This window comes from Phyllostomus discolor, chromosome 2 (assembly GCF_004126475.2).
Source record: "Phyllostomus discolor isolate MPI-MPIP mPhyDis1 chromosome 2, mPhyDis1.pri.v3, whole genome shotgun sequence".
Classification (NCBI taxonomy): domain Eukaryota; kingdom Metazoa; phylum Chordata; class Mammalia; order Chiroptera; family Phyllostomidae; genus Phyllostomus; species Phyllostomus discolor.
This window is the reverse complement of record NC_040904.2, coordinates 49,689,416-49,710,386: the sequence shown is the minus strand read 5'-3', so window position 1 is coordinate 49,710,386 and position 20,971 is coordinate 49,689,416. Positions and strand designations below refer to the sequence as shown.

Below are 20,971 nucleotides of genomic sequence, written 5' to 3'. Positions count from 1 at the left end.
GCTTGGAGAGAGACTGAAAATTGAGGTAATACTGTTAATACTTCCTCCAGAGCTGAGAGAGGAGCAGGGGAAAATCCCTGCAAACTAGGACTTGAACAGATGGAATCCCACTGTTCAAAACTTCTCTCGAATGGGAAACCCCATGTTGGGACTTAACATTGCTGGAGTTAGTGTGGTTCCCTTTCCCTTAGGCTACCACATGGGCTTAAGATGGCATTTTTAGCACAGTTCTAAATGGGATCTGGATGAGATTCATTATCTTGGGGAATTATCTTGAAAACAGAGAGGGAATATTAACAGACACATGGGAGAAATGAGCACCAGAAGGAAATACAAGGTTACCCACAATGGCAGAAATAAAGATTTCCCAGAGTAGAAACAGAGAGGAGACATTCAACAAACAAGAAATATTTATCAAGTGCCTATTATGTGTCAGGCACTGTTCTAGAACACCCCTAAAAGTAAAAAGGCGAGTCATAAGATGCAAATTCTGAGGGAAAGAAAAGAGGCAGTTGAGGAAGAAGGCAGAGGGAATTGAGAAGCCTGAATGACCAAACTGGCCTTAGGCCTCCTCTTCAGCCTCTTTGCCAAAATCCTTCTTCTCTTCTGCGGTGGCATCCTGCTACTCTGAGAAGACCCTTTCATCTTGCTCTCAGCCTTGGTGAACCACATCTCATCCATGCCCTCACCCGTGTACCAGCACAGGAAAGCCTTCTGGTGGAACGTGGCAGTAAACTGCCTTGAGGTGCACTTGAACAGCTCCTGGATGGCCACGCTGTTGCCAATGATGGTGACTGTCATTTTCAGGCCACTAGATGGGATATTGCAGACAGCTGTCTTGACATCATTGGGAATCCATTCCACAAAGCAGCTGCTATTCTTGTTTTGCACATTGAGATCTGCTTCTCCATCTCTTTCATGGACATCTGTCCTTGGAAGACAGCAGCTACAGAGAGCTTTGGCCATGGCAGGGATCATAGGCAGCCATCACATTCTTGACATCAAATACCTACTGGGTGAGTTCAGGTACAGTGAGGGCTAGAGACTGCTGGCTTCCATGGCTGGGTAGAAGGGACAAAACCAAGCATGAAGAAGTGGAGGCATGGGAAGGGTACCATCCTGACTGCCAGCTTGCAGAGATCAGCATTGAATTGGCCAGGGAAGTGGAAGCAGGTGGTGACAGTGCTCATGGCAGTGGAGACAAGCTGATTCGGGTCCCCACAGGCTGATGTGGTCAGCTTGAGGGTGTGGAAGCAGATGTTGTGAAGGGCCTCTTTATCAGTGCAGTAGGTCTTGTTAGTATTCTCTACCAACTGATGGGAGGAGAGGGTGACGTTGTAGGACTCCATCACAGTGTCAGACACTTGGGGGGAAGGTACCACACTGAAGTTGTCTGTGATGCAACAGAATACTCTCCACCGATCTTGCTGATGAATGGATCTGTGCCGAGCTGTGCCTCTGCCCAGCACATGGGTCAGCTGGAAACCCTGTAGGCAGTCACAGCTCTCAGCCTCCTTATGTAACACATCCAGTACCGAGTCAACCAGCTCAGCCCCCTCTCTATAGTGCCTCTTGGCCCAGTTGTTGCCTGCCCCAGAGTGACGAAAACCAAAATTGTTTGGCCTGAAAATCTGGCCAAAAGGACCTTAGTGAACAGAGACCATGGTCCCAGGTTCTAGATTCCCAAAGATAGCATGAGGCTTTGTTGTAATAAATACATGGAGATGTGATCCAGCTGTAGGTCGCTGTCCCTGTGGTAGGTGCCGTGGGGGGGGGGGTGTCATGTTCATCACTGATCACCTCCGAGAACTTGGAACCGATCTGGTTGCCACACTGGCTGGCCTGGATGTGCATGATTTCCCCCATGGTTCAAACTAAAATTGCTCACCTCAAAGTTAATAAAGGTAAGAAAATATGTAATTTTTTTCTCTGCTGCTGCTCACAGGCTGGGTCATGTTCCAGAGATCAGAGTAGCAAGACCTGAACAAGGTGGCAGGAAGGTTCTGAGAGGGATAGAGGAGAGAGGCCAGGGCTCGGGAGAGAAGCAGGGCTGGGCGGTCATGGGTGCACAGGACAGGAGGCGGCAGAAGAGCCCACACCAAGCTCTGAGACCTGAAAGAACTGATCTCTTAATTGCCAACTGACCCTGAATCAACACAGTATTTATTTTATTTTTCCAACATCATCTGGATTTTCAAACAGTAAACAGACATATTTTTTGTTCTGCTTGAAATTTGTTAGCCAGAAATACTCTATGGTACACTATAGGTAGAGAATGTTTATCACCGCTGGGTCCTGCCATTCTGAGTCTATTTAATAGCAAGCTCACAGACAGAACATCTGCCCATGAGCATGATGCTGATTCCAGCATCAGCTGTTATTGCAGAGACAGTGGAGCAGGGATGGAGGTTCTTAATGTGAGGGTGGTGGCCAGGCCAGACATGGCACAGCTGGGGCTCCTTTCACCCCTACATAGTCATGGATCATCTGTCCTTGAGCAATGCCAAGGGCTAAATTTAGTGGCTCTGGATGTGGTGTTGGGAGCCCCAGGTTTCAATACTGGCACTCATTTTATATAGTGTTCAGCGAGAGGTTAAAGTGGTGCTTCACAAAATATTGCATCTATACTGGATGGGGGATGCAAGGAAGAAAGAAGCACGGCTCGGTTGCTTTGTTCATAATAACAGTGGTCATGATAATTAATTTATTTAAGGAAATGTTAATGAAAAATCTGTTATATGCTAGCCATAGTGTTAAGTGCTCAAATTAGAGATTCAATATATAGTTATCTCTCCATGGAAGCTTACAGAATATCAGGTATAAGAGATTTCTAGAAATGTGTAATTAAAATAACAGAAGTATGAGAAATACAAGTACATAGGAAGGAGCATCCAACTCTGCCCGGGAAAGTTGCATAGGCTTGAAAACACTTGAGCTGAGTGTGAAGCATTGAAAGAGCTCTCAGGTAGAGGGGGAGAAGAGTGGGCATTCCAAGCAGAAGTAACATTAGCAAAGGCATATAGGGCATAAAAGTGCGTGGCATGTTCAGAAAATAGAATGCTTATTGTTTATGTAGGTTAAATTCTTATGATTTTCAAGAAAAAAAGTAGAGAAGGATTTTGAGACTTTTTGGAAGTAGGATCAACAACAGTTGGCAAGCAATTGACTCATGATGAGTGGGAGGAGAGATCTCTGAGATTTATGTTTGCTTTGTGCAGTTCCACTAATGCCTTATGCACTTAGGAAGGATTACATTTTCTAAACTATAGATTACTTGGAAGGAATCATGAATTGTACCTTGAGAGACACAGGAAAGTTTTGCTTTGTTATTATTACACCAACTACAAGAATGTAAGAAAAGCACATAGCAATTCTTAAATTGTATTGGTGGGGAACCTACGGCACAATTAGTGCTTTACTCAAGGTCTCATAATAAAAGAATTATAGTTTGAATTACAACTAAGATATCTTAACTCCAGAGATTTTGCTGTTTATGCACTATGCAATTACAAAACCAAGCTCCATTAACTCTTATTTATTTAGCATGATGAGATATATGAGCATATATCACCATAGGAAGATTGCTTGGGGTTTGTATGGGTAAAAGATAAGGGCAAAAAAAGAAGTTAAGACAAAAGGTTACATTTTTTCTCTAGCTAATTCACAAAATATTGACCTTGGAAGTTGAGAATAAAATGGATTTAGAGAAGCTGAAGGCATCGGAGTTCAACTATGGACAGACTTTTTGTAAACTTCTTACTGTCTGGGGCTATCAGCCCGAGACAGTAAGAAAACAGATACGGGAGAACAGAAGTTAGCTATTAGCTCAACAAGTGAGAAATGCATGCTACAGGAACCACATCTAAACAGATAAGAGCATTGTTTGTGATTCCTTCAATAGAAGAATTGTACCTATTAAATGATTTTTCTATGTCACTAGACCCTGGGTGCTGGTGTGTGTATGTGAGGAGGGGCAAGGGCTATTTAAATATCACTCAGTGAATCAAAGCATAGAATTATAACATCCTACAGAATTTTTCTAGTTCAACTGCATCCGTTTTGGGGGATCAGAAGTCTGAGATACAGAGAAGAAATGACTTGATGATTAATATATACCCATGGCAGTTCAGAGCTAAGACAAAACCTGGATGACTCCAGAGAAAGTAGTTACCTGCTCACCTTTCCTCTCACAGTGGCTGTTTTTGAGAATAAACAATCACTTCCAATCTCTTCAGAGGTAAACCCAGAATAAAAGCTCTATTTTAATTCTCAAACTCCAGACCAGGAATGTGGCTATCCAGCTTCATTTACCTCATCCATCTGGTTTTCAAGAGTCTTTTTGCCTCTTGGTCCAGTATAATAGAATGGTGGGGGACGAGGGGTAGTCAAAAAGAAAGGGACAAAGAAAAAGAGACAGAGATACCAGGACTGGAAGCAATGTAATCCTTTGCAATTCTGTAATCTTACACCAGGAGAAATGTCCTGTCCAGAACAAGACAGTTGGCTCTCCTTTGAGCTATGGTACCACCAGAGAAAGTTAGCTTACCAGGTTAGAGGTAGAGTTAGGAAAGTTAAGGACCAGTCACTTGCCTTTTCTGGACCTCAATTGATTCAACTGAAAAAAAAAAAAAACCTGTTGTCCCTGTATATTGCAGGAAGATTGGTTCCAGGAACCCTGCAGATGAGATATCCACAGATGTTCAAGTCCCTTATGTAAAATGATGTAATATTTGCATGTAACCTGTGCACATCTTCCCATACACTGTAAATCATTTCTAGGTTTCTCATAACATCTAATACAATGTATGTACTATGTAAATAGTTGTTATACTGTATTGTTTATGGAATAATGACAAGAAAAAAGTCTGTACGTGCTCAATACAGACATAACCATCATAGAACTAACTACATAGTGCACATCATTAACATAACTTTTTTTTCCTCCAAATATTTTCTACCATAGTTGATTGAATTTGTGGATGAATAACCTGTGGCTATGGAAGGCCTACTGTAAATGGTTGTCTGTGTTATAGTTCTCGCTTTAAAACATGTTCACAGATTATTTGGTACTCCTCCATTCAAGAGGTAGAGCTGGACTCCCCTTCTCTTGAGTTTGGGCTGAACCCAGTGACTCATTTCTAACCAACAGGGCATTGCACAAGTGATGATGAAACACTGTGGAGCCTGAGTCATAGAGGGCACGGGCAGTCCACTTTGTGTGCTCTCTCTTTTTCTCTCCCTTTCTCCCTCTCTCTCTCTCTCTCTCTCTCTCTCTCTCTCTCTCTCTCTCTCTCTCTCTCTCTCCTCTCACACCTTCTCTGTCTCTCTCTCTTGGATCTCTTGCTCTGAGAAAAGATGGCTAATGTGTTGAGGATACTCAAGCAGCCCTATGGGAGGTCTATGAGACAAAGGGCCTAGAGTTCCTACAAACCCCCAAGGAGCCTGCACTTGGAAGTGAATCCCACAGGCCCCATCAAACCTTCCAGCAGTCTGATAGCACCCCCATGAGTAACTCTAAGCAAGCACTCCAACTAAGTCTCTTCCAAATTTCTGACCCACAGAAAATATGAAGTTATCAATGTTTGTTTTAAGTTGTTATAGTGTATTTTTATAAGAAAATATAAAACAAATACAGTTATTTTCTAATTCTTATTCTTTCTTTCTTTTTTTGGTGATCTGTAGCCTTTAGAGTCATAGAAAATTATATTGTCTAGTCCCTAATTTATAGGTTATAAAAAATAACACACTGTATGTTCTAGAAAGTACCCCTGTAGTCAGCAGGTTAAGGAACTTTTCTTGGACCTCATCTTCTCCCCCTAGATTTCTTTTATATAATAATAATAATAATAATAATAACAATACCACCACCACTCACCACCAAGCATGTAATTTACAGATCATAGAGTTTCACATTTATTATATAATTTCACCCTTACAATAATCCAATGAGGTAGATATTATATTATTCCCATTTTATAGATGAAGAAATTGAGAACTGGAGAATAAAAATGTCTGATTAAAAGTCACACAGTAAATAAAATACTAGTAGTCCAATTCAGGTCTTCTAGCTCCAATTTAATGTGTTTCACTATATTAATTTTAATATTTAATATTAATTTAATATTCCCACTATATTATAATAGAAATGATAATACAACTTTATCCTCCAAACCCTGGCACCCACTCCATGTTTTAGCTGTACAGTTTAATATTTGAGAATTTTTACATGATCTTCCTTCTATTTTACATTACCCAGGTTTGTGAATGAGGGAATGGGTTTGTTTATTCTCTCCCTTTTTTTCTGGTTCTTTTTAGAAGCCATCTAATTTTCTTTGTCTACACCCAAGTTATTATATCTTTAATACTTTATCTTATTTTGAGTGACTGAAATATCAATGTAACAAATACTATTGTTATAGACTCTGATGGCTATCCAGCTGAATAATTACATTGATTATTTTTCAAATGTTATTATCTGTATTTGATTTTCTCATATATTAAGTAATTTTATAAGACATGAAAAGAAAACTCAAATCTTTGTTTTTGATGAGTTTTAAGCTTTGTATTTGTAAAAAAAGTATTGCCTAGTGTATCAGGATTTGTTTTTACCTTTTCCTTCAAAATTTAAACTATGTCATCTTTGACTTTTCACTGAAGCCCGTGCAAATGTTATAACGGGACTTAGGCAGTTATCCTTCACGGGAGTCCCCAGCCGAATCATGTGGGGAGGTTTAGTAGTCTGGAGTGCGCCCCACATGTGTGCGATGCACATCTTTTAAAAGATGATATCCAGTTCTGGTTAAAAACAACTTATGCAAGGTGTTTCAAAACATGGTACTGAATTATAAATTAATTGCAAGCATGTGGCACAGTTTTTGACAGTAGAAAATTAATAAGTTGTCATGAATATCTGTTTTAAATGAAAAATAAATAATATCATATTTGATCTTATTTTGTATTTTTTTTCTTCCAATAAAGCTATGGAGTACTGAAATTCCCATCACTTAAAGTAGAATAAAAATGAGTCGTGATCTGAGTTCAGCCTATTTTGGAATCTTTCTGCTTTTTTTTCCCATGGGCCCATTAAAAGGGCCAGTCTTTCCACTTAAATATTTTTAAGTGTTTTGAGCTGTCCAAAAGAAAAACATTGTACATTATTCTCTAAAGAATTTTGAGGGTGTTCATTATCTCCTCACTGCATTAGGAAATAAATTTTTTTCTCTGTTCAACATTGTAACTTATTAACATGGATCACAATTCCTTAAGCAACAACCTTCACCAGCACAAAGTTTTTCCGCATGATCAAATGATACTGCACAACATTAAAGTCATATAAAAATTCAAATGTTTAATACAAACATAGAGTTCAAGTCACAGAGAGAGCAGATGCATAGATAGTCATGGACTTCATAATCCCCACACTGGCACTTGTCTCATTCTTCATGTGAGTTTTAGCATGTTCAGTTTGAATTCCCTATTTAGCTCTTCAAATATATGGGTCAAGTGATACTTTCTAATGATCATGTTACATGCTCTGCTGTGTTCTAAATGTCTTCAGTCCTTCTGAGGCTCCCTGGATATTCAAAAACGAAATGGCTCATTGGCAGATAGTTTTAGCATCACTTTCTTAGAGAACTAAATATAGCCAGTGACTGGAAAGTAACCAAATGCAGAAATTCTAATTTTTAAGAATGTTTCCTCTTAACCAGGAGCTGTAATTATTCATATACATTCTTTCAACAACTTTTCTTTGGGGAACATTTATATACAAGGTCCACTTTCTTCTGTATGCTCTTTTTTTTTTCTATAGTGAGCTAACTTGACACTTTGGCAAACAGAGGTGGGTTGTTGGCAGCAAAGTCCTTCTATTCCTTTATTATCAAAGTGTGTCACGTATCTGTTTAAAAGTCTCTTCTCTCTTCAGGCAATCTTAATATATCATTCTTAGAAAATGCAGTGCTGTGTATGACTGCTTTCTCTATGACGAGATTAGTACTCATAGGTAGTTTTGGATAATAAATTAATTGCAAGCAAGAGTAGTAAGTGCTATATTTAGACTGAAGTATAGAGTAGCAGGAAGTCACACATTTCAGATGGCAAAGCTACAAAAAAGTAGGCCTCTATCCTGGACATACAGCATAAACAACAAATAAGTCTTTATATATGAAGCTACTGAAATAGTGGGGTTCTTCGTTAGTACAAGAGAGATTATCTAATCTGATCAATGCATATGATGATTACAACGATCCTGCCAGATTCCAGATGTCTGTGTTTGATGTTTCATACATTAAAAATACACTCTACTAACCACTCTTCTAGTCAACTGTATCCTTGTGCTGAGGCAACTCCAAGGGCTAAACGTGCCCTACATTCTTATCTACTGCCTGTAAACACCTTGTTAAAAGGATGATTCGTAGTCCTCCTTGGCTGGAGAAAATCAGAGCCTACAAGGGTAAAAGAGGAGTTAAAAAGAAATAAAAATTAATGGTTCTTAAACTTTCTGTGCATCAGAATCACCTGGGAGGTTTATTCCTAGTGCAAATCTGCCCCACTCTAGAATGTCTTATTTAGTTAATCTTCAATGGGGTCAACAAATATGCATTTTAGTGTTAACCCAAAATGGATCTGCATAAAGGAGTATACTTTAAGAAGGCTTGGACCAGACTCTCTAGTAAGGCCTTTCTCCTCTTATAACCTGAATAATACTATAAATAATATGGGGAAAGGTTTGAAAGAATTCTCAAAGGTCGCAGTTTGACTCATGGAACACTGTCTCTCAATGATCAAAGGCACAGTATTAAAATGCAGACTCTTAGACAATCCTCAGTACCTAATAAATCAGCCCCACTGCGGTAGGGCCTTGCCCCGGGGATCTTCATTGTAAGATGCCCCCTAATGATTCTTAGACACACAAAAGTTTGCAATAGTTGCCAAAGGGATTGTTTGTCCTTCTGTGCATATCTTTATGATTAGTTCAATTTACTATTCATGACTTTTCATGAACATTAGTTCAGGAACATTAGTTTCACCAACTGCTTCAACTCTTCACACTGGAAGTGGATATATTATTACTAGAGATTTTACTAGTTATAAGAGGAGATAACTGAAACACAGTGTAAGTCGCAGCTGCTGAAAGATTAAATCCGTTTTTCAAGGTAAATAATGAATATATTTTTATTTTCTCTTAAGACAAATACAAATTATTTATTTTGGTATAAAATTATAGCATGATCATAGAGCCCAGAAGACATAAAAATGACTCCACTTTTAAAACATTTAGACAAATGTTATAATATTAAAAAATTGAATAATATAAACAGGGCCAGATGACACATCAGACAACAGATAGGATATTAAGTTAGCTGTGTGTGGGTTTATGTTAACTGCCGCTTTTATTTTAATGCAAAACAGTTCAGATTAAATAGTTGTAATTAGGTGGCTTTGTAATAGAAATACTTTCACTTGAATCTTAGAGGAATAATTCTGGAATTGGCACTGGATCACATATAATATTTCTAGATTAGGGGCCCAAGCTTATCACTAATTGCCCGAGTGTCATTAAAAAAGTCACATAACTTGGATAATAAGTTCCTGTTCTGTACTTCTTTTGTGTATCCTGTTAGAGTAAAAAATAGTGATATATGTAAAATCAATTTCTTAACCATAGATTACTATATAAAAGTAAGTTTATGCAACTATGAAAAATGATTTTATTATGGGTATAGTACTAGGCACCACTTACTTATCGATTACAATGTTCCAAGTACTGTGCTAAGCACTTACATGCATTGTGTTTTTTTAATGCCCACAAAATCCAGCGAGGTTAACCATCTTATCCTTATTTAGCTAGCAGGGGATTGAGCTCCAGGTAGCAAATGATCACACAGGAGAGAAGCAGAACTCACATTCTTCTCTACTTGACCTCAAACTTGTGCTCTCACATAGGTGGTATTCCTATGTAAGTAATATCCATTTAACTTATAATCCTATCATTTCCATTATAAATTTACATGGTCCATGATAAATTTTTCTTATTATCATTTGCCTCATTGGAATATATGACACTGAATATTCCATTCAATTGCAGAATATTGGGTTAGGGACCAATAACATAACCTCCTGGCCTTTCTCCATGCAACTAAAATATGGAGAAAGTGTGATTTTTCTGATTCCTGTAGAGCTAATGCCCAAAGCCATGACTTTATAGTGCTTACACTGTATCTATGTTGAGAACACCACAATTATCTCGTTACTTATTCATAATAGGAAAGAGCTCATGTTTCATTTTTGTACCTCTGTTAATATTCCTTTCATTTATTTTTCTTCACTGAAATAATTCAGGAATAAAGCTGATTATGGGCAAAATCATTCTCCTCCTTCTTAGGATATTGAGTAACTTTCATTATCAGATTTGGAGAGAAGCTGCTGTTTTCCAAGTGAATATGCTTGAGCACATATCAGAAATGGATCAATCACTTCAATGAAGAATGCAACATAAACCATCAGCAAAGAACACAACCTAAACTGTGGGCTGTGTTCAGTCATCTCCTGCTGGTCTTTAGATTTGGTGGCCTGTCACTTCTCATTAGAAGTTCCACGGTGAGTCACATTTACCTTGGAGGGTTCTTATTATTTCATCTTTTTGTTTTAACAGGAAAATGGCCTACTAGTTACTTGGTCCAACAGAGAAGGGATCTGCTTTTTCTGTAAGAGAAGTGGTGAGAGAAAACTTCGGTTTCTTTCCCCACCCCGCATTCACAGTAAGAGCCTGGGAGAGGCTGACTGACGCTCATTGGGCCGTCTCTCACTAGCAGCCTACACTGATGTATCAACTGCCCATGGCTGGCATGGTCTTTAGCGCTTTGTATTTTGTTACTTTTCAGGAAGAGGAGATTGTGCTCCTAATTTTTTCTTACAGTAGACCCACCAGACAGGAAACCTCTACAGGGTAAATGAAAGGCACACTATTTTCACTATTTTTAGCTTTTTCTCTTCTAATGGAGTGTTAGGTCAAACCAGCCTTACTCTGAGGGTTTAGATGTCTTCAGTTTAGAAAGAGAATAAACATCTCCCATTATTTCCTTGTCTTCTGCTGTCTCAATATTGCCAGGGACACTTGAATCTGCACTTGGACTGATATTGTTTGGGTCAATGTTCTAGTTCTGAAATGACAAACCAGTGGCCCTCAGGCTGACTATGTGTTCATGTATTTTTGTTGGTTCTTAGCTGTTTTTCTTTTTTATTTTTAAGTTTAAGCCATCTCATAATTGAGAAATTACATAAAAATCTGAACTTTTAGATTCTTCTTAAACACTGAAATATCTGCCAACAGTGTGGCTAATCAATGACAAACCAAGATGGAGTTTAGTAGAGGCTGCTCCCTTTTTTAAAAAAAAAAATATTCTTCAATTACCTACAGACCAAACCATCTCTATTTTCTCCCTGATTGGTCTCTATGATCTCCCTGATTAAATGCTGTTGCTTCCGATGACTGTGCTAAAATGTTTAGAGTAAAGAAGTATGTGACTGTCCCTCTGTCCTTATGCTCATGGGCCCTACATGGAGAGCATATATATTATGCTTACACAGTAAATGGCCTCCTTTTTTCTTTTTCTTACCTACTAATTCTTGTAGGCACTTAAGTTGATGATCCCTTCTCAGAATCCTGAAAGGGAAGAAGGGATTTAGGCACAAAACTCTACACTAAATCCCTAACAATACTGAATTTTTCTGCTGTCAGTTCTAAACATATGAGGAAATTTCTGCGTAAACTTCTACTTTATTTAAAACATTTTATCTTTCTTTTGTTCTTTTTTTCCTCAGATAGCTCCTACTATGCATTAGAAAGAACCTAAAGAGATACCTCAACTTTCCTAATTCCTAAAGCAAAGCTTGATTTCCTGAAATGGAATACTCTTCACATATGAATTTGAAAGCCACAAAAAGTAGAAGAGAGAGAGAGAAGGGTAAAAATTTGTTAGTACAAATGAAATCACATGAAAATATAACTTTATTGATGCTAACAACTTTAGGCAGTTTAGAGAACACTAGTTTACAGTGAGGCAAAGGACACCATGTATCCCTGTGTGGGTGTGTTTGGTTCTCCCCGGAAAATTGTGCTGTAGGTTTTCTGTTGATCTGAGTCCTACAGCATCCACCAGAACAAACTCCTTTCCATAATGTTCCCTTGGGAGAATATATATATCTCTTGTAAGTGTCATAGCCCAAGAACACCTGGCTGACTCATAACATGACATTGATTAACAAACTCAAAGAAAACATTAAAATTCTTTGCTCAGTTTTAAACCATTGGGCAAGATAGAGGACCAGACTTTAGGTGACTTGCACATACTGACCTTCTAGGGGCCAAGAAGAGTGTGCTCTTCTGAGGCCATTAGAGGCAATAATTCTGGATGCAGGTCCTTCGGGTCTTTTGTCTCCTAGAAATAAATAGTTTTTAAAAATCAATACAGGGACACAATCTGTTAGTCCACTAGATGATAAAAATGTCAGTTATTCCCATAGGTCTGTGGTACTAAGAGGGCTGGTAGAGACAGCAGCCACCACCCACCACATGGTAATTATAGGATATAAAAGTCATTGTTATTAGATAAATCCGTGAAATGGTGAAGAGCAAGGGCTGAGATCTGGGGAGCAGGGGTTTCCAATCTGGTACCATTTTGTATCCATTGAGTTTCTGACTCTTGGGGAACAGGCTTACAGAGGTGTGTCTCCCACTGGGGCTGGGTATGGATCTCTGCCCGGCTCTTGCTCCTAAGGTGACTCTCTCCTCCACAGTAGGTGACACAGCAGCGACAAGCTGCAGAAGGCTTTCCTCTGTGCTTGGACATTGTGCCTGAGGCTGGAGAGGTACCCACAGCCCTTCCTGAGCTCTGGAGTTCTGGAGGCTCTTTCAAACGACTTCTCCTCCTTTGAACATGGTCCAGGCTGATGTCAGACTGAGAAGAGCAGCTCTCATTCCAGCCAGAGCTGGCACTCAGACTTCTCAGGGGAAGAGCCAACCGCAATGCCTTCCAGAATTTAGAGCCAGCGTGTTTGGATTTTTCTCCCTTCCAGCTCACAAAAGACACAGACTCCTTCAGCTGCAGGATGCCTGGGTGTGGATGCTCAAGGGGACGATACTCTACCACAATGAGCTTGGTGGCAATGGAGTTCTGGCACATGACACCTAGTTTAAATTCCAGCATGCTGATGCTCTTTTCTGTCACATAGTCTGGGCTCAGGACAACAATCATCCTTCGGCTCCTCTGAATGAAGTCAAAAACTGCTTCCACTGTATCTACAGGAAAAGGGAAAGATAGGACGATGCCTAGTGAAAACTTATATAAGTTTCAGCTCATCATTGTTTCTCATACAAAGGGAAGGTGATGAGTAAACTTTCAAGGAGGAGAAATTAGCCACCTCTGAAATGAGCAGCTAGTTTCAGCTCAGTTTGTAAATTATTTCCTCATTTGAAGTATTCTTCCCTATCACTTTTATGTGGTGGTGCTAGATCTACATCCTTAAATGTCTGAAATATTTTGCAACCATTGTGATCACATTGTTTTTGCTTCTCACCTGTAGATTAAATAACCTCCAGACTTTTATCTTATTACCCATATGACATGGTATCAAGCCTCTTTCCTGACTTCATTATTTTGCTGTATATAATGTTCAGTGTATATATGTGCTTTGTAAGAGTGGTTTCCTGAACAAGACTGAACACAATGCTTCAGACACAGTGTGATCAGCAAAGAGCAATCGGGAATTACCGTCTTCTAAGATTTACACCATTATATCTGTGGTACTTAAAATTTTTGGATAAGACATCAGACAGTTCATACTATCGACCTTGTTGTCAACCCAAATTCCTTTGTGTGTGTGTGTGTGTGTGTGTGTGCATGAAGATATGGCTTAACAGTAAATTGAAAGGGCAAACACATTGACAATGGGTAAGAACCAGTCAATTAATTAAGACTTCTGGCAAAAGATTCAATTCTAATAGTTACAGAGGTGAAACTGGACATATCTCAATGGGGAAGTTCTTGAGGTAAATTCAGTGCTTAGTTCACTGTTAGATTTAAGAACTTAAACAATGTTATTTTCTGAAGTAAAAGAATTCCGAATGTATAGATGACAGCCATTGACAACGCTGACTACAGGTGCCTCAGACACACCAGGAGGTTGAGTACCTGTGCTTTTGTGGTCAGAGGTGAAATAGTGATCTAGAGACTTTTTACCCTGTGAAGACAAGCTGAAAATTTGCAGTGAAATTGATCATTATTCATTTGACAACATAAAGGAGCTATGTTCCTTACCAGATCAGTTCTCCCAATTAGTGAATTTAACATAATTTTGAAGGGAAATTGGAAGAACAATTTTTAAGAAATTTTAACTGGTTTTATCAAGGCAGCAGAGTGTTTTAGGTAATTCTTGTTTCAATCTTAAAAGAGAAATCTAAATTTTCACCAATCTTCCAAGCCTGTGTGAATGTTCACCCATGTTTTATAAACTCTTTTGTTCTGCCTACTCCTGCTCAGAATCTCACATAGCTGTTTTTCATAAACCTGAGAATGTGCGAGTAGGAAGCCTACTGCTCCTCCTGTCTCAGGATAGATCAGGTAAACATGGATGGTTCTTCATTACAAGGAACTCATGCACTCAAATCGTGCGTGTGTTTCACTTCAAAATAGCTTCTGGGGATAAAAACTGTTGAAAACAAAACAGTATTCCAGATCCTCTAAAAAAGAGCCCGTGGCTTTAAAAAATTTAGTATTAAACTTACATTGGTATTGGAGAGAGGAAAATATTAAATAAACAGATATGTATGGTGAAATTCTAAACTTTGAGGAATGGATGTAGGGATGCCTCTCAGGTGGGGGCCTTCACAAAGTGAAGTTGCATCTTTTATGGAATATTTTAATGTCTTACATATTGTCAAAACTTTATATCTGAGGCTGCAATTTATTATGATTTTAATACTGAAGATTATTTGGAGAGGGAGTTGTAAATTAGATCTTCCTTGCTGGGCTCAAAATAATGATGTGTGGCTATAGAATGTTGAGGCCATTTTCTTGTATTATACTAAATCGGTTTTCAACTCACATTTTCTGGTTTCAAACTCTTCAAGGCAAAATACTCCTGCCTTTAAAATTTATAGCTTCTCTGAAATCCCCCTACAATTAAACTAGGTAAGCAATTTTGTCCTTTGGCTGAGTTATTGGTATATGAAAGAGCAGCAAGACTTTGTCCCTCTGTCTGTCTGTCTCTCTTAAAACTTGAAGTGTAGTAAAGAAATAAAGGGTGGGCACCTAATTTGGAAGATAGATCTGAATTCAAATATTGGTTTCTCCATTTGTCTCTGTTTTTTTATCTTAATATATTTAAGTCTGAATGTATCCCTCTATAAAATACATATGAGAGAAAATTTGGAAGGTTTTCAAACAGATTAGAGATACCTAAACATAAATGTATAGCAAACACAATATTAAAATAAAGTATGGACTAATTTTCATTGAATCTGAATCAATTTTTGATGGCAACTTTAGATAATCACATTAACATGTAAATTTATGAGAGTCGTAAGTTTTAAAAATTCTGTCTATTCAGTTTAAAATACATGCAGATACCAACTATTACTGAACCACCTAATATTCAAGTCTATTGTTAAAAATACTTCAGAGAAAACAGACAAACTAGTTGTTGAATATGCCTCGTCTGCCATACTTTGACTTTACTGGCATCGAAGACCTAGAGACATCAGTAAATGACTACAGACAGTATCCTGAGCATTTTAACAAGGTCAGTAATAGCCAGGTAACGGGGATGAGCAAACTACTGATACTGAAACTGTTGTTATTCCAACTAAATAGTCACCACTAGGTTCTAGAAGGTAATTTAATATGTCCAGAGCTAGAAGACACCTCAGACTTATCAATGACTGACCCAATGTGAAAAGCCCATGCACGAAATCTTAATCAGATTCATCTAATTTCTGCCTGTACAACACTAGTAGTCGGAGCCAGTCGTCGGAGCCTGTCTTCACTTCAAAGACAGTGAAACACATTACTGGTCAACCCTGCTTCAAAGTTATTTCCTAACTGAGTAGAAATCTGTTTCCCTATAAGCCTCCTCCATTGATCCTAAGTATACTTTTTGGAGATGGCCTTGCAAGTAAAAAAAATTTAGTAGGAAAAGTTTTAGTGATGTAACCAGTTCAGTTATAGAAACTCAATAAATATTCTTAAAATAACTGAATAGAAAAAAGTTATGGGAGAAGCCTTTCCTGTTACTATAAACTATCTATTAAAATGCAAAGAAAGTGAATTTCCAAATATTTATCTGATTTATTTTAAATTTTTGATAGGAATGCATTTTTGATTCACTTATGCAAATTATAATCTGTTAACTAAAAGCAGGTTACTAATTAATTGATCTCATTCCAAAGCAACTGCCCTGGGTTTGCATTAAAGCCTATATAAGGTAAGAGATTTGTGTAAGCTACCCAAGTTACAGGTTGAACAAAAAGGAACAGGCTGTGTCTTTTTTTCAAAAGAATTTCTCTCTGTTCCTCCATCCCCCTGTCTGCCTCTTTCTGTCTCTCTGGCTATCTAGACACACACACACACACACACACACACACACCTGGTATACTAGAACAATTCATTTTACTTAAATCTTTTACTCACTTTATGTGAGTAAAGTTTTATGTCTTTTAATTTATGTAAAGAAATATTCTTGAGATGAAGTTCCCATTTTTCTCATATTTCTTTCAGAAAGAAAAACTTAACTAGTGTAACATGACATTTCATATGTATCTTTCTTTTTATTCTCATTTCTTGTGTCCAAACATGAAAATAATGACATAAAACACATGCACAAAATAAAATTCAAAGCTGAAAATAAATGGTTTATTTTAAAAATAAATTTACAAATCAAATGGAAAATACAAAAGTTTATGAAGAAAATAAAAAAGATAACCTTAAAATATTAAAAGCTATGGAAAGAAAATGGATGATTAACAGCGGAGTGATGCTTTTGTTCTCCAATACAAAGGGATGATTTTTATTTGAATCCTAGGGAATCATCTAAGTTACAATACAGAAGAAAATTAGATAAATTTTGTATACACAATAATTGTGTAATTAGATACTCTATATATCATAGTTCTCTGTTAACTTGGTTGAAGAAGGTCTTTATATCACATATCTCAAACATTAAGTTTTTTTTAACTTTAGAGATTTCTTTTTTAACATGAGAGAGCAATTCCTTTCCATTCTCTAAATTATGGTTTTCCATCTCCCTCAAATACTCTGTATTAGGCATCTTCTAAGACATAAAACAAATAAAATATCTTGAAAATTTTCTCTTAAAATGAGACATATCATGTACACTTGAGATGCTTTAGATTTTAGCATTTGGAAAAGTTCAGTACCAAAGACAAGAATATAAATAGAAAAAAAAAGATGTCAAGATGTTTCTAGGGACACCCAACAGTGTTTGGGATAAATATGGAATCCAAAAGTGCAAAAAGAATGGATCCTTGGTGATGGAACTGCCCCTCCCCCCCAATTTATCTAAAGCTAATTCAAGAATTTGATATACAAAGATTATCTGGAGTCAGGTTTCCTCTGTTCTTGTGAGTGAAGGATAGTTAGGAGGGATGCTTGTGGTTTGTTACAAGAAAAAGTATTAATGAGGCTAAAAATGTGAGAGCCAAGAATGACTTTTAGATCAGTTTTATAGTCAAGAATTCATGCTTATATTCAATTTAAAATGATCAATGATACTCTATAAAGAAATGATGTATTATTTACTTTAATACTGCTGAAGGACTTTTAAATGTAAGCAATAGTTTAGAATTGCTCAACAATATACTACAGGATAAGGGTTTCCTTAAATTATAGGTTATGGTGTTTCATAGGATACCCAGGCTCATTTATAACTCTACAGTCTAAATAGAGATTTCTCCAATACTGGGAGCACTCAGATTCACATAGTTTAGTTCTTAAGTGTGTGTGTCCAGAACATAGTAAATGATCAACTAACATTAAATGATGGCTACTGCTTAGCAGTGACCACAGAAACTCTATACACAACAGACCATAGATGAACTGTAGCAGTAGTAAGTTGTTTATACTAATTTAGGGAAGGCATGAACTAACAACAGCTACTTCTCTGTGATCGGTGAATTTACAAATACTATTAATATATAGAAAACACTGACACAAAAGCATTACAGTAAAAACATAATGCAAAGACTGGACGAGAGTTCCAGTAGCTTATAATACTGTGCTAGTGACTAGTTAAAGTCATATGCGCATATATATATGTATATATACACACATATGTGTGTATGGAGATATACACATATGAATATAATTAAGTGCATATATATGTGTATATATACATATATAATTAATGTATATCTGTGTGTAATATAGGTAAACATATATGCAATTTTTATACACATACCTACACACACATATATATGACAGATACTTATCACTCTGTAAACTGTGGACTTAATTTTTACACTTCCATGCCCTAAAAACAGTTAAATTTTACTAAAAACAAACTAAAACAAGTTACATGGATGATTTTTCAGCTGACCTGTTTGGATTGAGTGTGTTAACTGTAGCAATGAATAAAATAGGTAAAATACTAGAGGTCCAGTTAATTCTCTTAGAATATTAATGCTAAAAGCCCCTCTTAAGGTCACTGAGTCTGACTTCAACCCTTTATAATGGGGAGACAGAAACAAATGAGGAGAAATCACTTTTCTAATATTCACATTAGTAATGCTGAGATTAAAAGAAAAATGGCCAAACACCCTGTTCTGCTCTTTTCTCATAGGCCAGAAAATGCCCTAAAAGCATTATTTCACTCTATTAACACCATTAGAGAAGTTTCCCTCCAGTATGAGCCAGGTGTAGAGCCACCTATAAACTCTGAGTGGCTGATACAAGTAAGTTACAGTGGAGAAGGAAGATGGAATAATAAGTATGGGTCGACCTAGAGATACTCAGAAGTTTACTATAATAAAAACATTATGTTTTTCAGGTTGACAAATATGACATCAACTACCTGAGATAAAAGGCACAGGGGTATAGGAGAAAATGCAGGCAAGTCCTAGTCAGTTATAGGAACAGTTTCAGTAATACTGCTTGGTATCATCTACATGGGTGTCAGTCCAGCTGTGATGGTGTGTGGGACAGCAGAGTGAGCAAAAGAGCTCATTATCCTCAGGTAAAGTAAATTAGACCCTGGTTATCTTTCAGTTCAGGGCCAAAGGCGGCTGCCCCATAATGTTAAAATGAGAGAGGGGCAGGAGAGAGAGAGAGAGAGAGAGGGAGGGAGGGAGGGGGGGGAGGGAGAGAGAGAGAGAGAGAGAGAGAGAGAGAGAGAGAGAGAGAGAGAGAATAGAGACAAGTAATAAGAGGGCTAGAAGATGTAGAAGAAAAAATGTGCATCAACCAAGACTTTGCCTGCAAAAAACATAGTGACATCAGAGACTGGTGACAGACTGGTGACACAATCATTCTGAAACTCAGTATTGCCTGAGGAAACAGAACAGCTAGTCACACAGTCACCCTGAATTTATCCTATGGGAAGGCTTCCACAGAATTGTTTTCTGTCTGTGAAACAATAAATTGGGCATAAAGGAGGAACTCTTTCTTCCCAAGTACCCTTGGATATGTTACACTTTCATTGTCCCTTTCATACGTTTTTCAGGGATGAATAGGAGAGACCCTGCTCGCCACTTCTAGACCACCTGGAACTTTTCTTCACAGGCATGGCTACCTGCAGCTGCTTCCAGAACCTGCCCTGTGGATACTTGGATTTCTCCCCTTTCCATTTAATGACCGTGAGCACCGCCTTAGCCCTCTTCAGCTCTTTCACCTTCGTTTCCTTCACAGCTTTGTACTGCACTAAAATGACGTTGATGTTTCCCCGATAGGCCATGTTTTCTAGGCCAGCCTTGAGCTCCAGGAGGGCTTGGGTTCCCTGGTGCACGTAGTTGGGGCTTAGGACAACCAGGAGACGTCTGCTTTTCTGAATGAAGCTCAAGGTCTCATCTGTGACAACTGGGAAAGAAAACACCAGGGGGATTAGTGTTGGCCAAGAACTCCCCAAAAGCATGGGGTTTGAGGAGCAAGTGTTGGGAACTTAGGATATCAGCCTGAAAGTTGAGGTGAAGGTTTTGATCAAGAACACTTTGAACAACTTAATCCTTAGATCCTTTCACTCAGTTAGCTAAATGCCACTCTCCTCAGGAAGAATAGTAACTACACGCACATATTCTAAGACCAAAATAATTCCACGCAGGGCTGAAACCAAAATGTGCTTCCATAACATTGGTCTTCAAAAAGCATTATTTGGTATATCAAGGAATAAAAGGGTTGTATTGAAATAAATTTCTAAACCATGTGGCATGTTGTGTCCCATCAAAAGCAACTCCTCAGCCCTTTCTCCTCAAAGATGTCCATGTATCAACTCTCTATGGCCAGTGAGCATTCATTAATACATACATTATAGGGTCAAAATCATAGAAATATATTTTTCACAAACACAGAACAGCAAGAGCAAGACTCTTCATTTTTTGCAAGTCCCTCTCTGTTGCCAGACACCTCCTGACTAGAATGTCATCGAAATGGGAACTTAAAAACCATCTAGCCAACTAAATGGCATTTTGGCTTACATCACATTCTCAGCTCAGTTTTCTATTCTGATCTCTACTCAGGAAGCTAAATTAATCCCTGGATCTTTCTCCTTCAACTCCGATCATTGTGATGAAGCCATGTGTTTCGGCAGCTGCTGGCTGATCTGTCTGCCTTTACCACCAGGCAAATGCTTTCTTCAGGTCAGAAGAGAAGAAAGAATAAAGCAAATGGAAATGCACCTTAATGTTATTCTATTGTCAAGGCTTTGGTTAGTTCCTGTCAGAAAACTCTTGGGAATAATCCATCTC

The 20,971-nt window shown here is 38.0% G+C and overlaps 1 protein-coding gene and 1 pseudogene across 4 annotated transcripts in view; both read right to left on the bottom strand.

Annotated features, from left to right (window-relative positions):
* Positions 1 to 205: 205 nt before the first annotated feature.
* On the bottom strand, positions 206 to 1,931 carry LOC114490573 (annotated as a pseudogene).
* A 7,224-nt stretch (positions 1,932 to 9,155) lies between these two features.
* LOC114490986 (interleukin 1 receptor accessory protein) overlaps positions 9,156 to 20,971 on the bottom strand; it is a 138,988-nt gene continuing 127,172 nt past the window's right edge. Inside the window, exon 12 of one of the 4 annotated variants that reach the window (XM_028505128.2) lies at positions 9,156 to 13,300. In XM_028505128.2, coding sequence (XP_028360929.1) covers positions 12,582 to 13,300 — 719 coding nt within the window. In that variant the 3' untranslated portion in view covers positions 9,156 to 12,581. Of the gene's footprint in view, positions 13,301 to 18,540; positions 20,088 to 20,971 lie in introns of those variants that run through there. The other 3 variants (XM_028505130.2, XM_036017844.1, XM_028505132.2) reach the window with 3 other exon arrangements.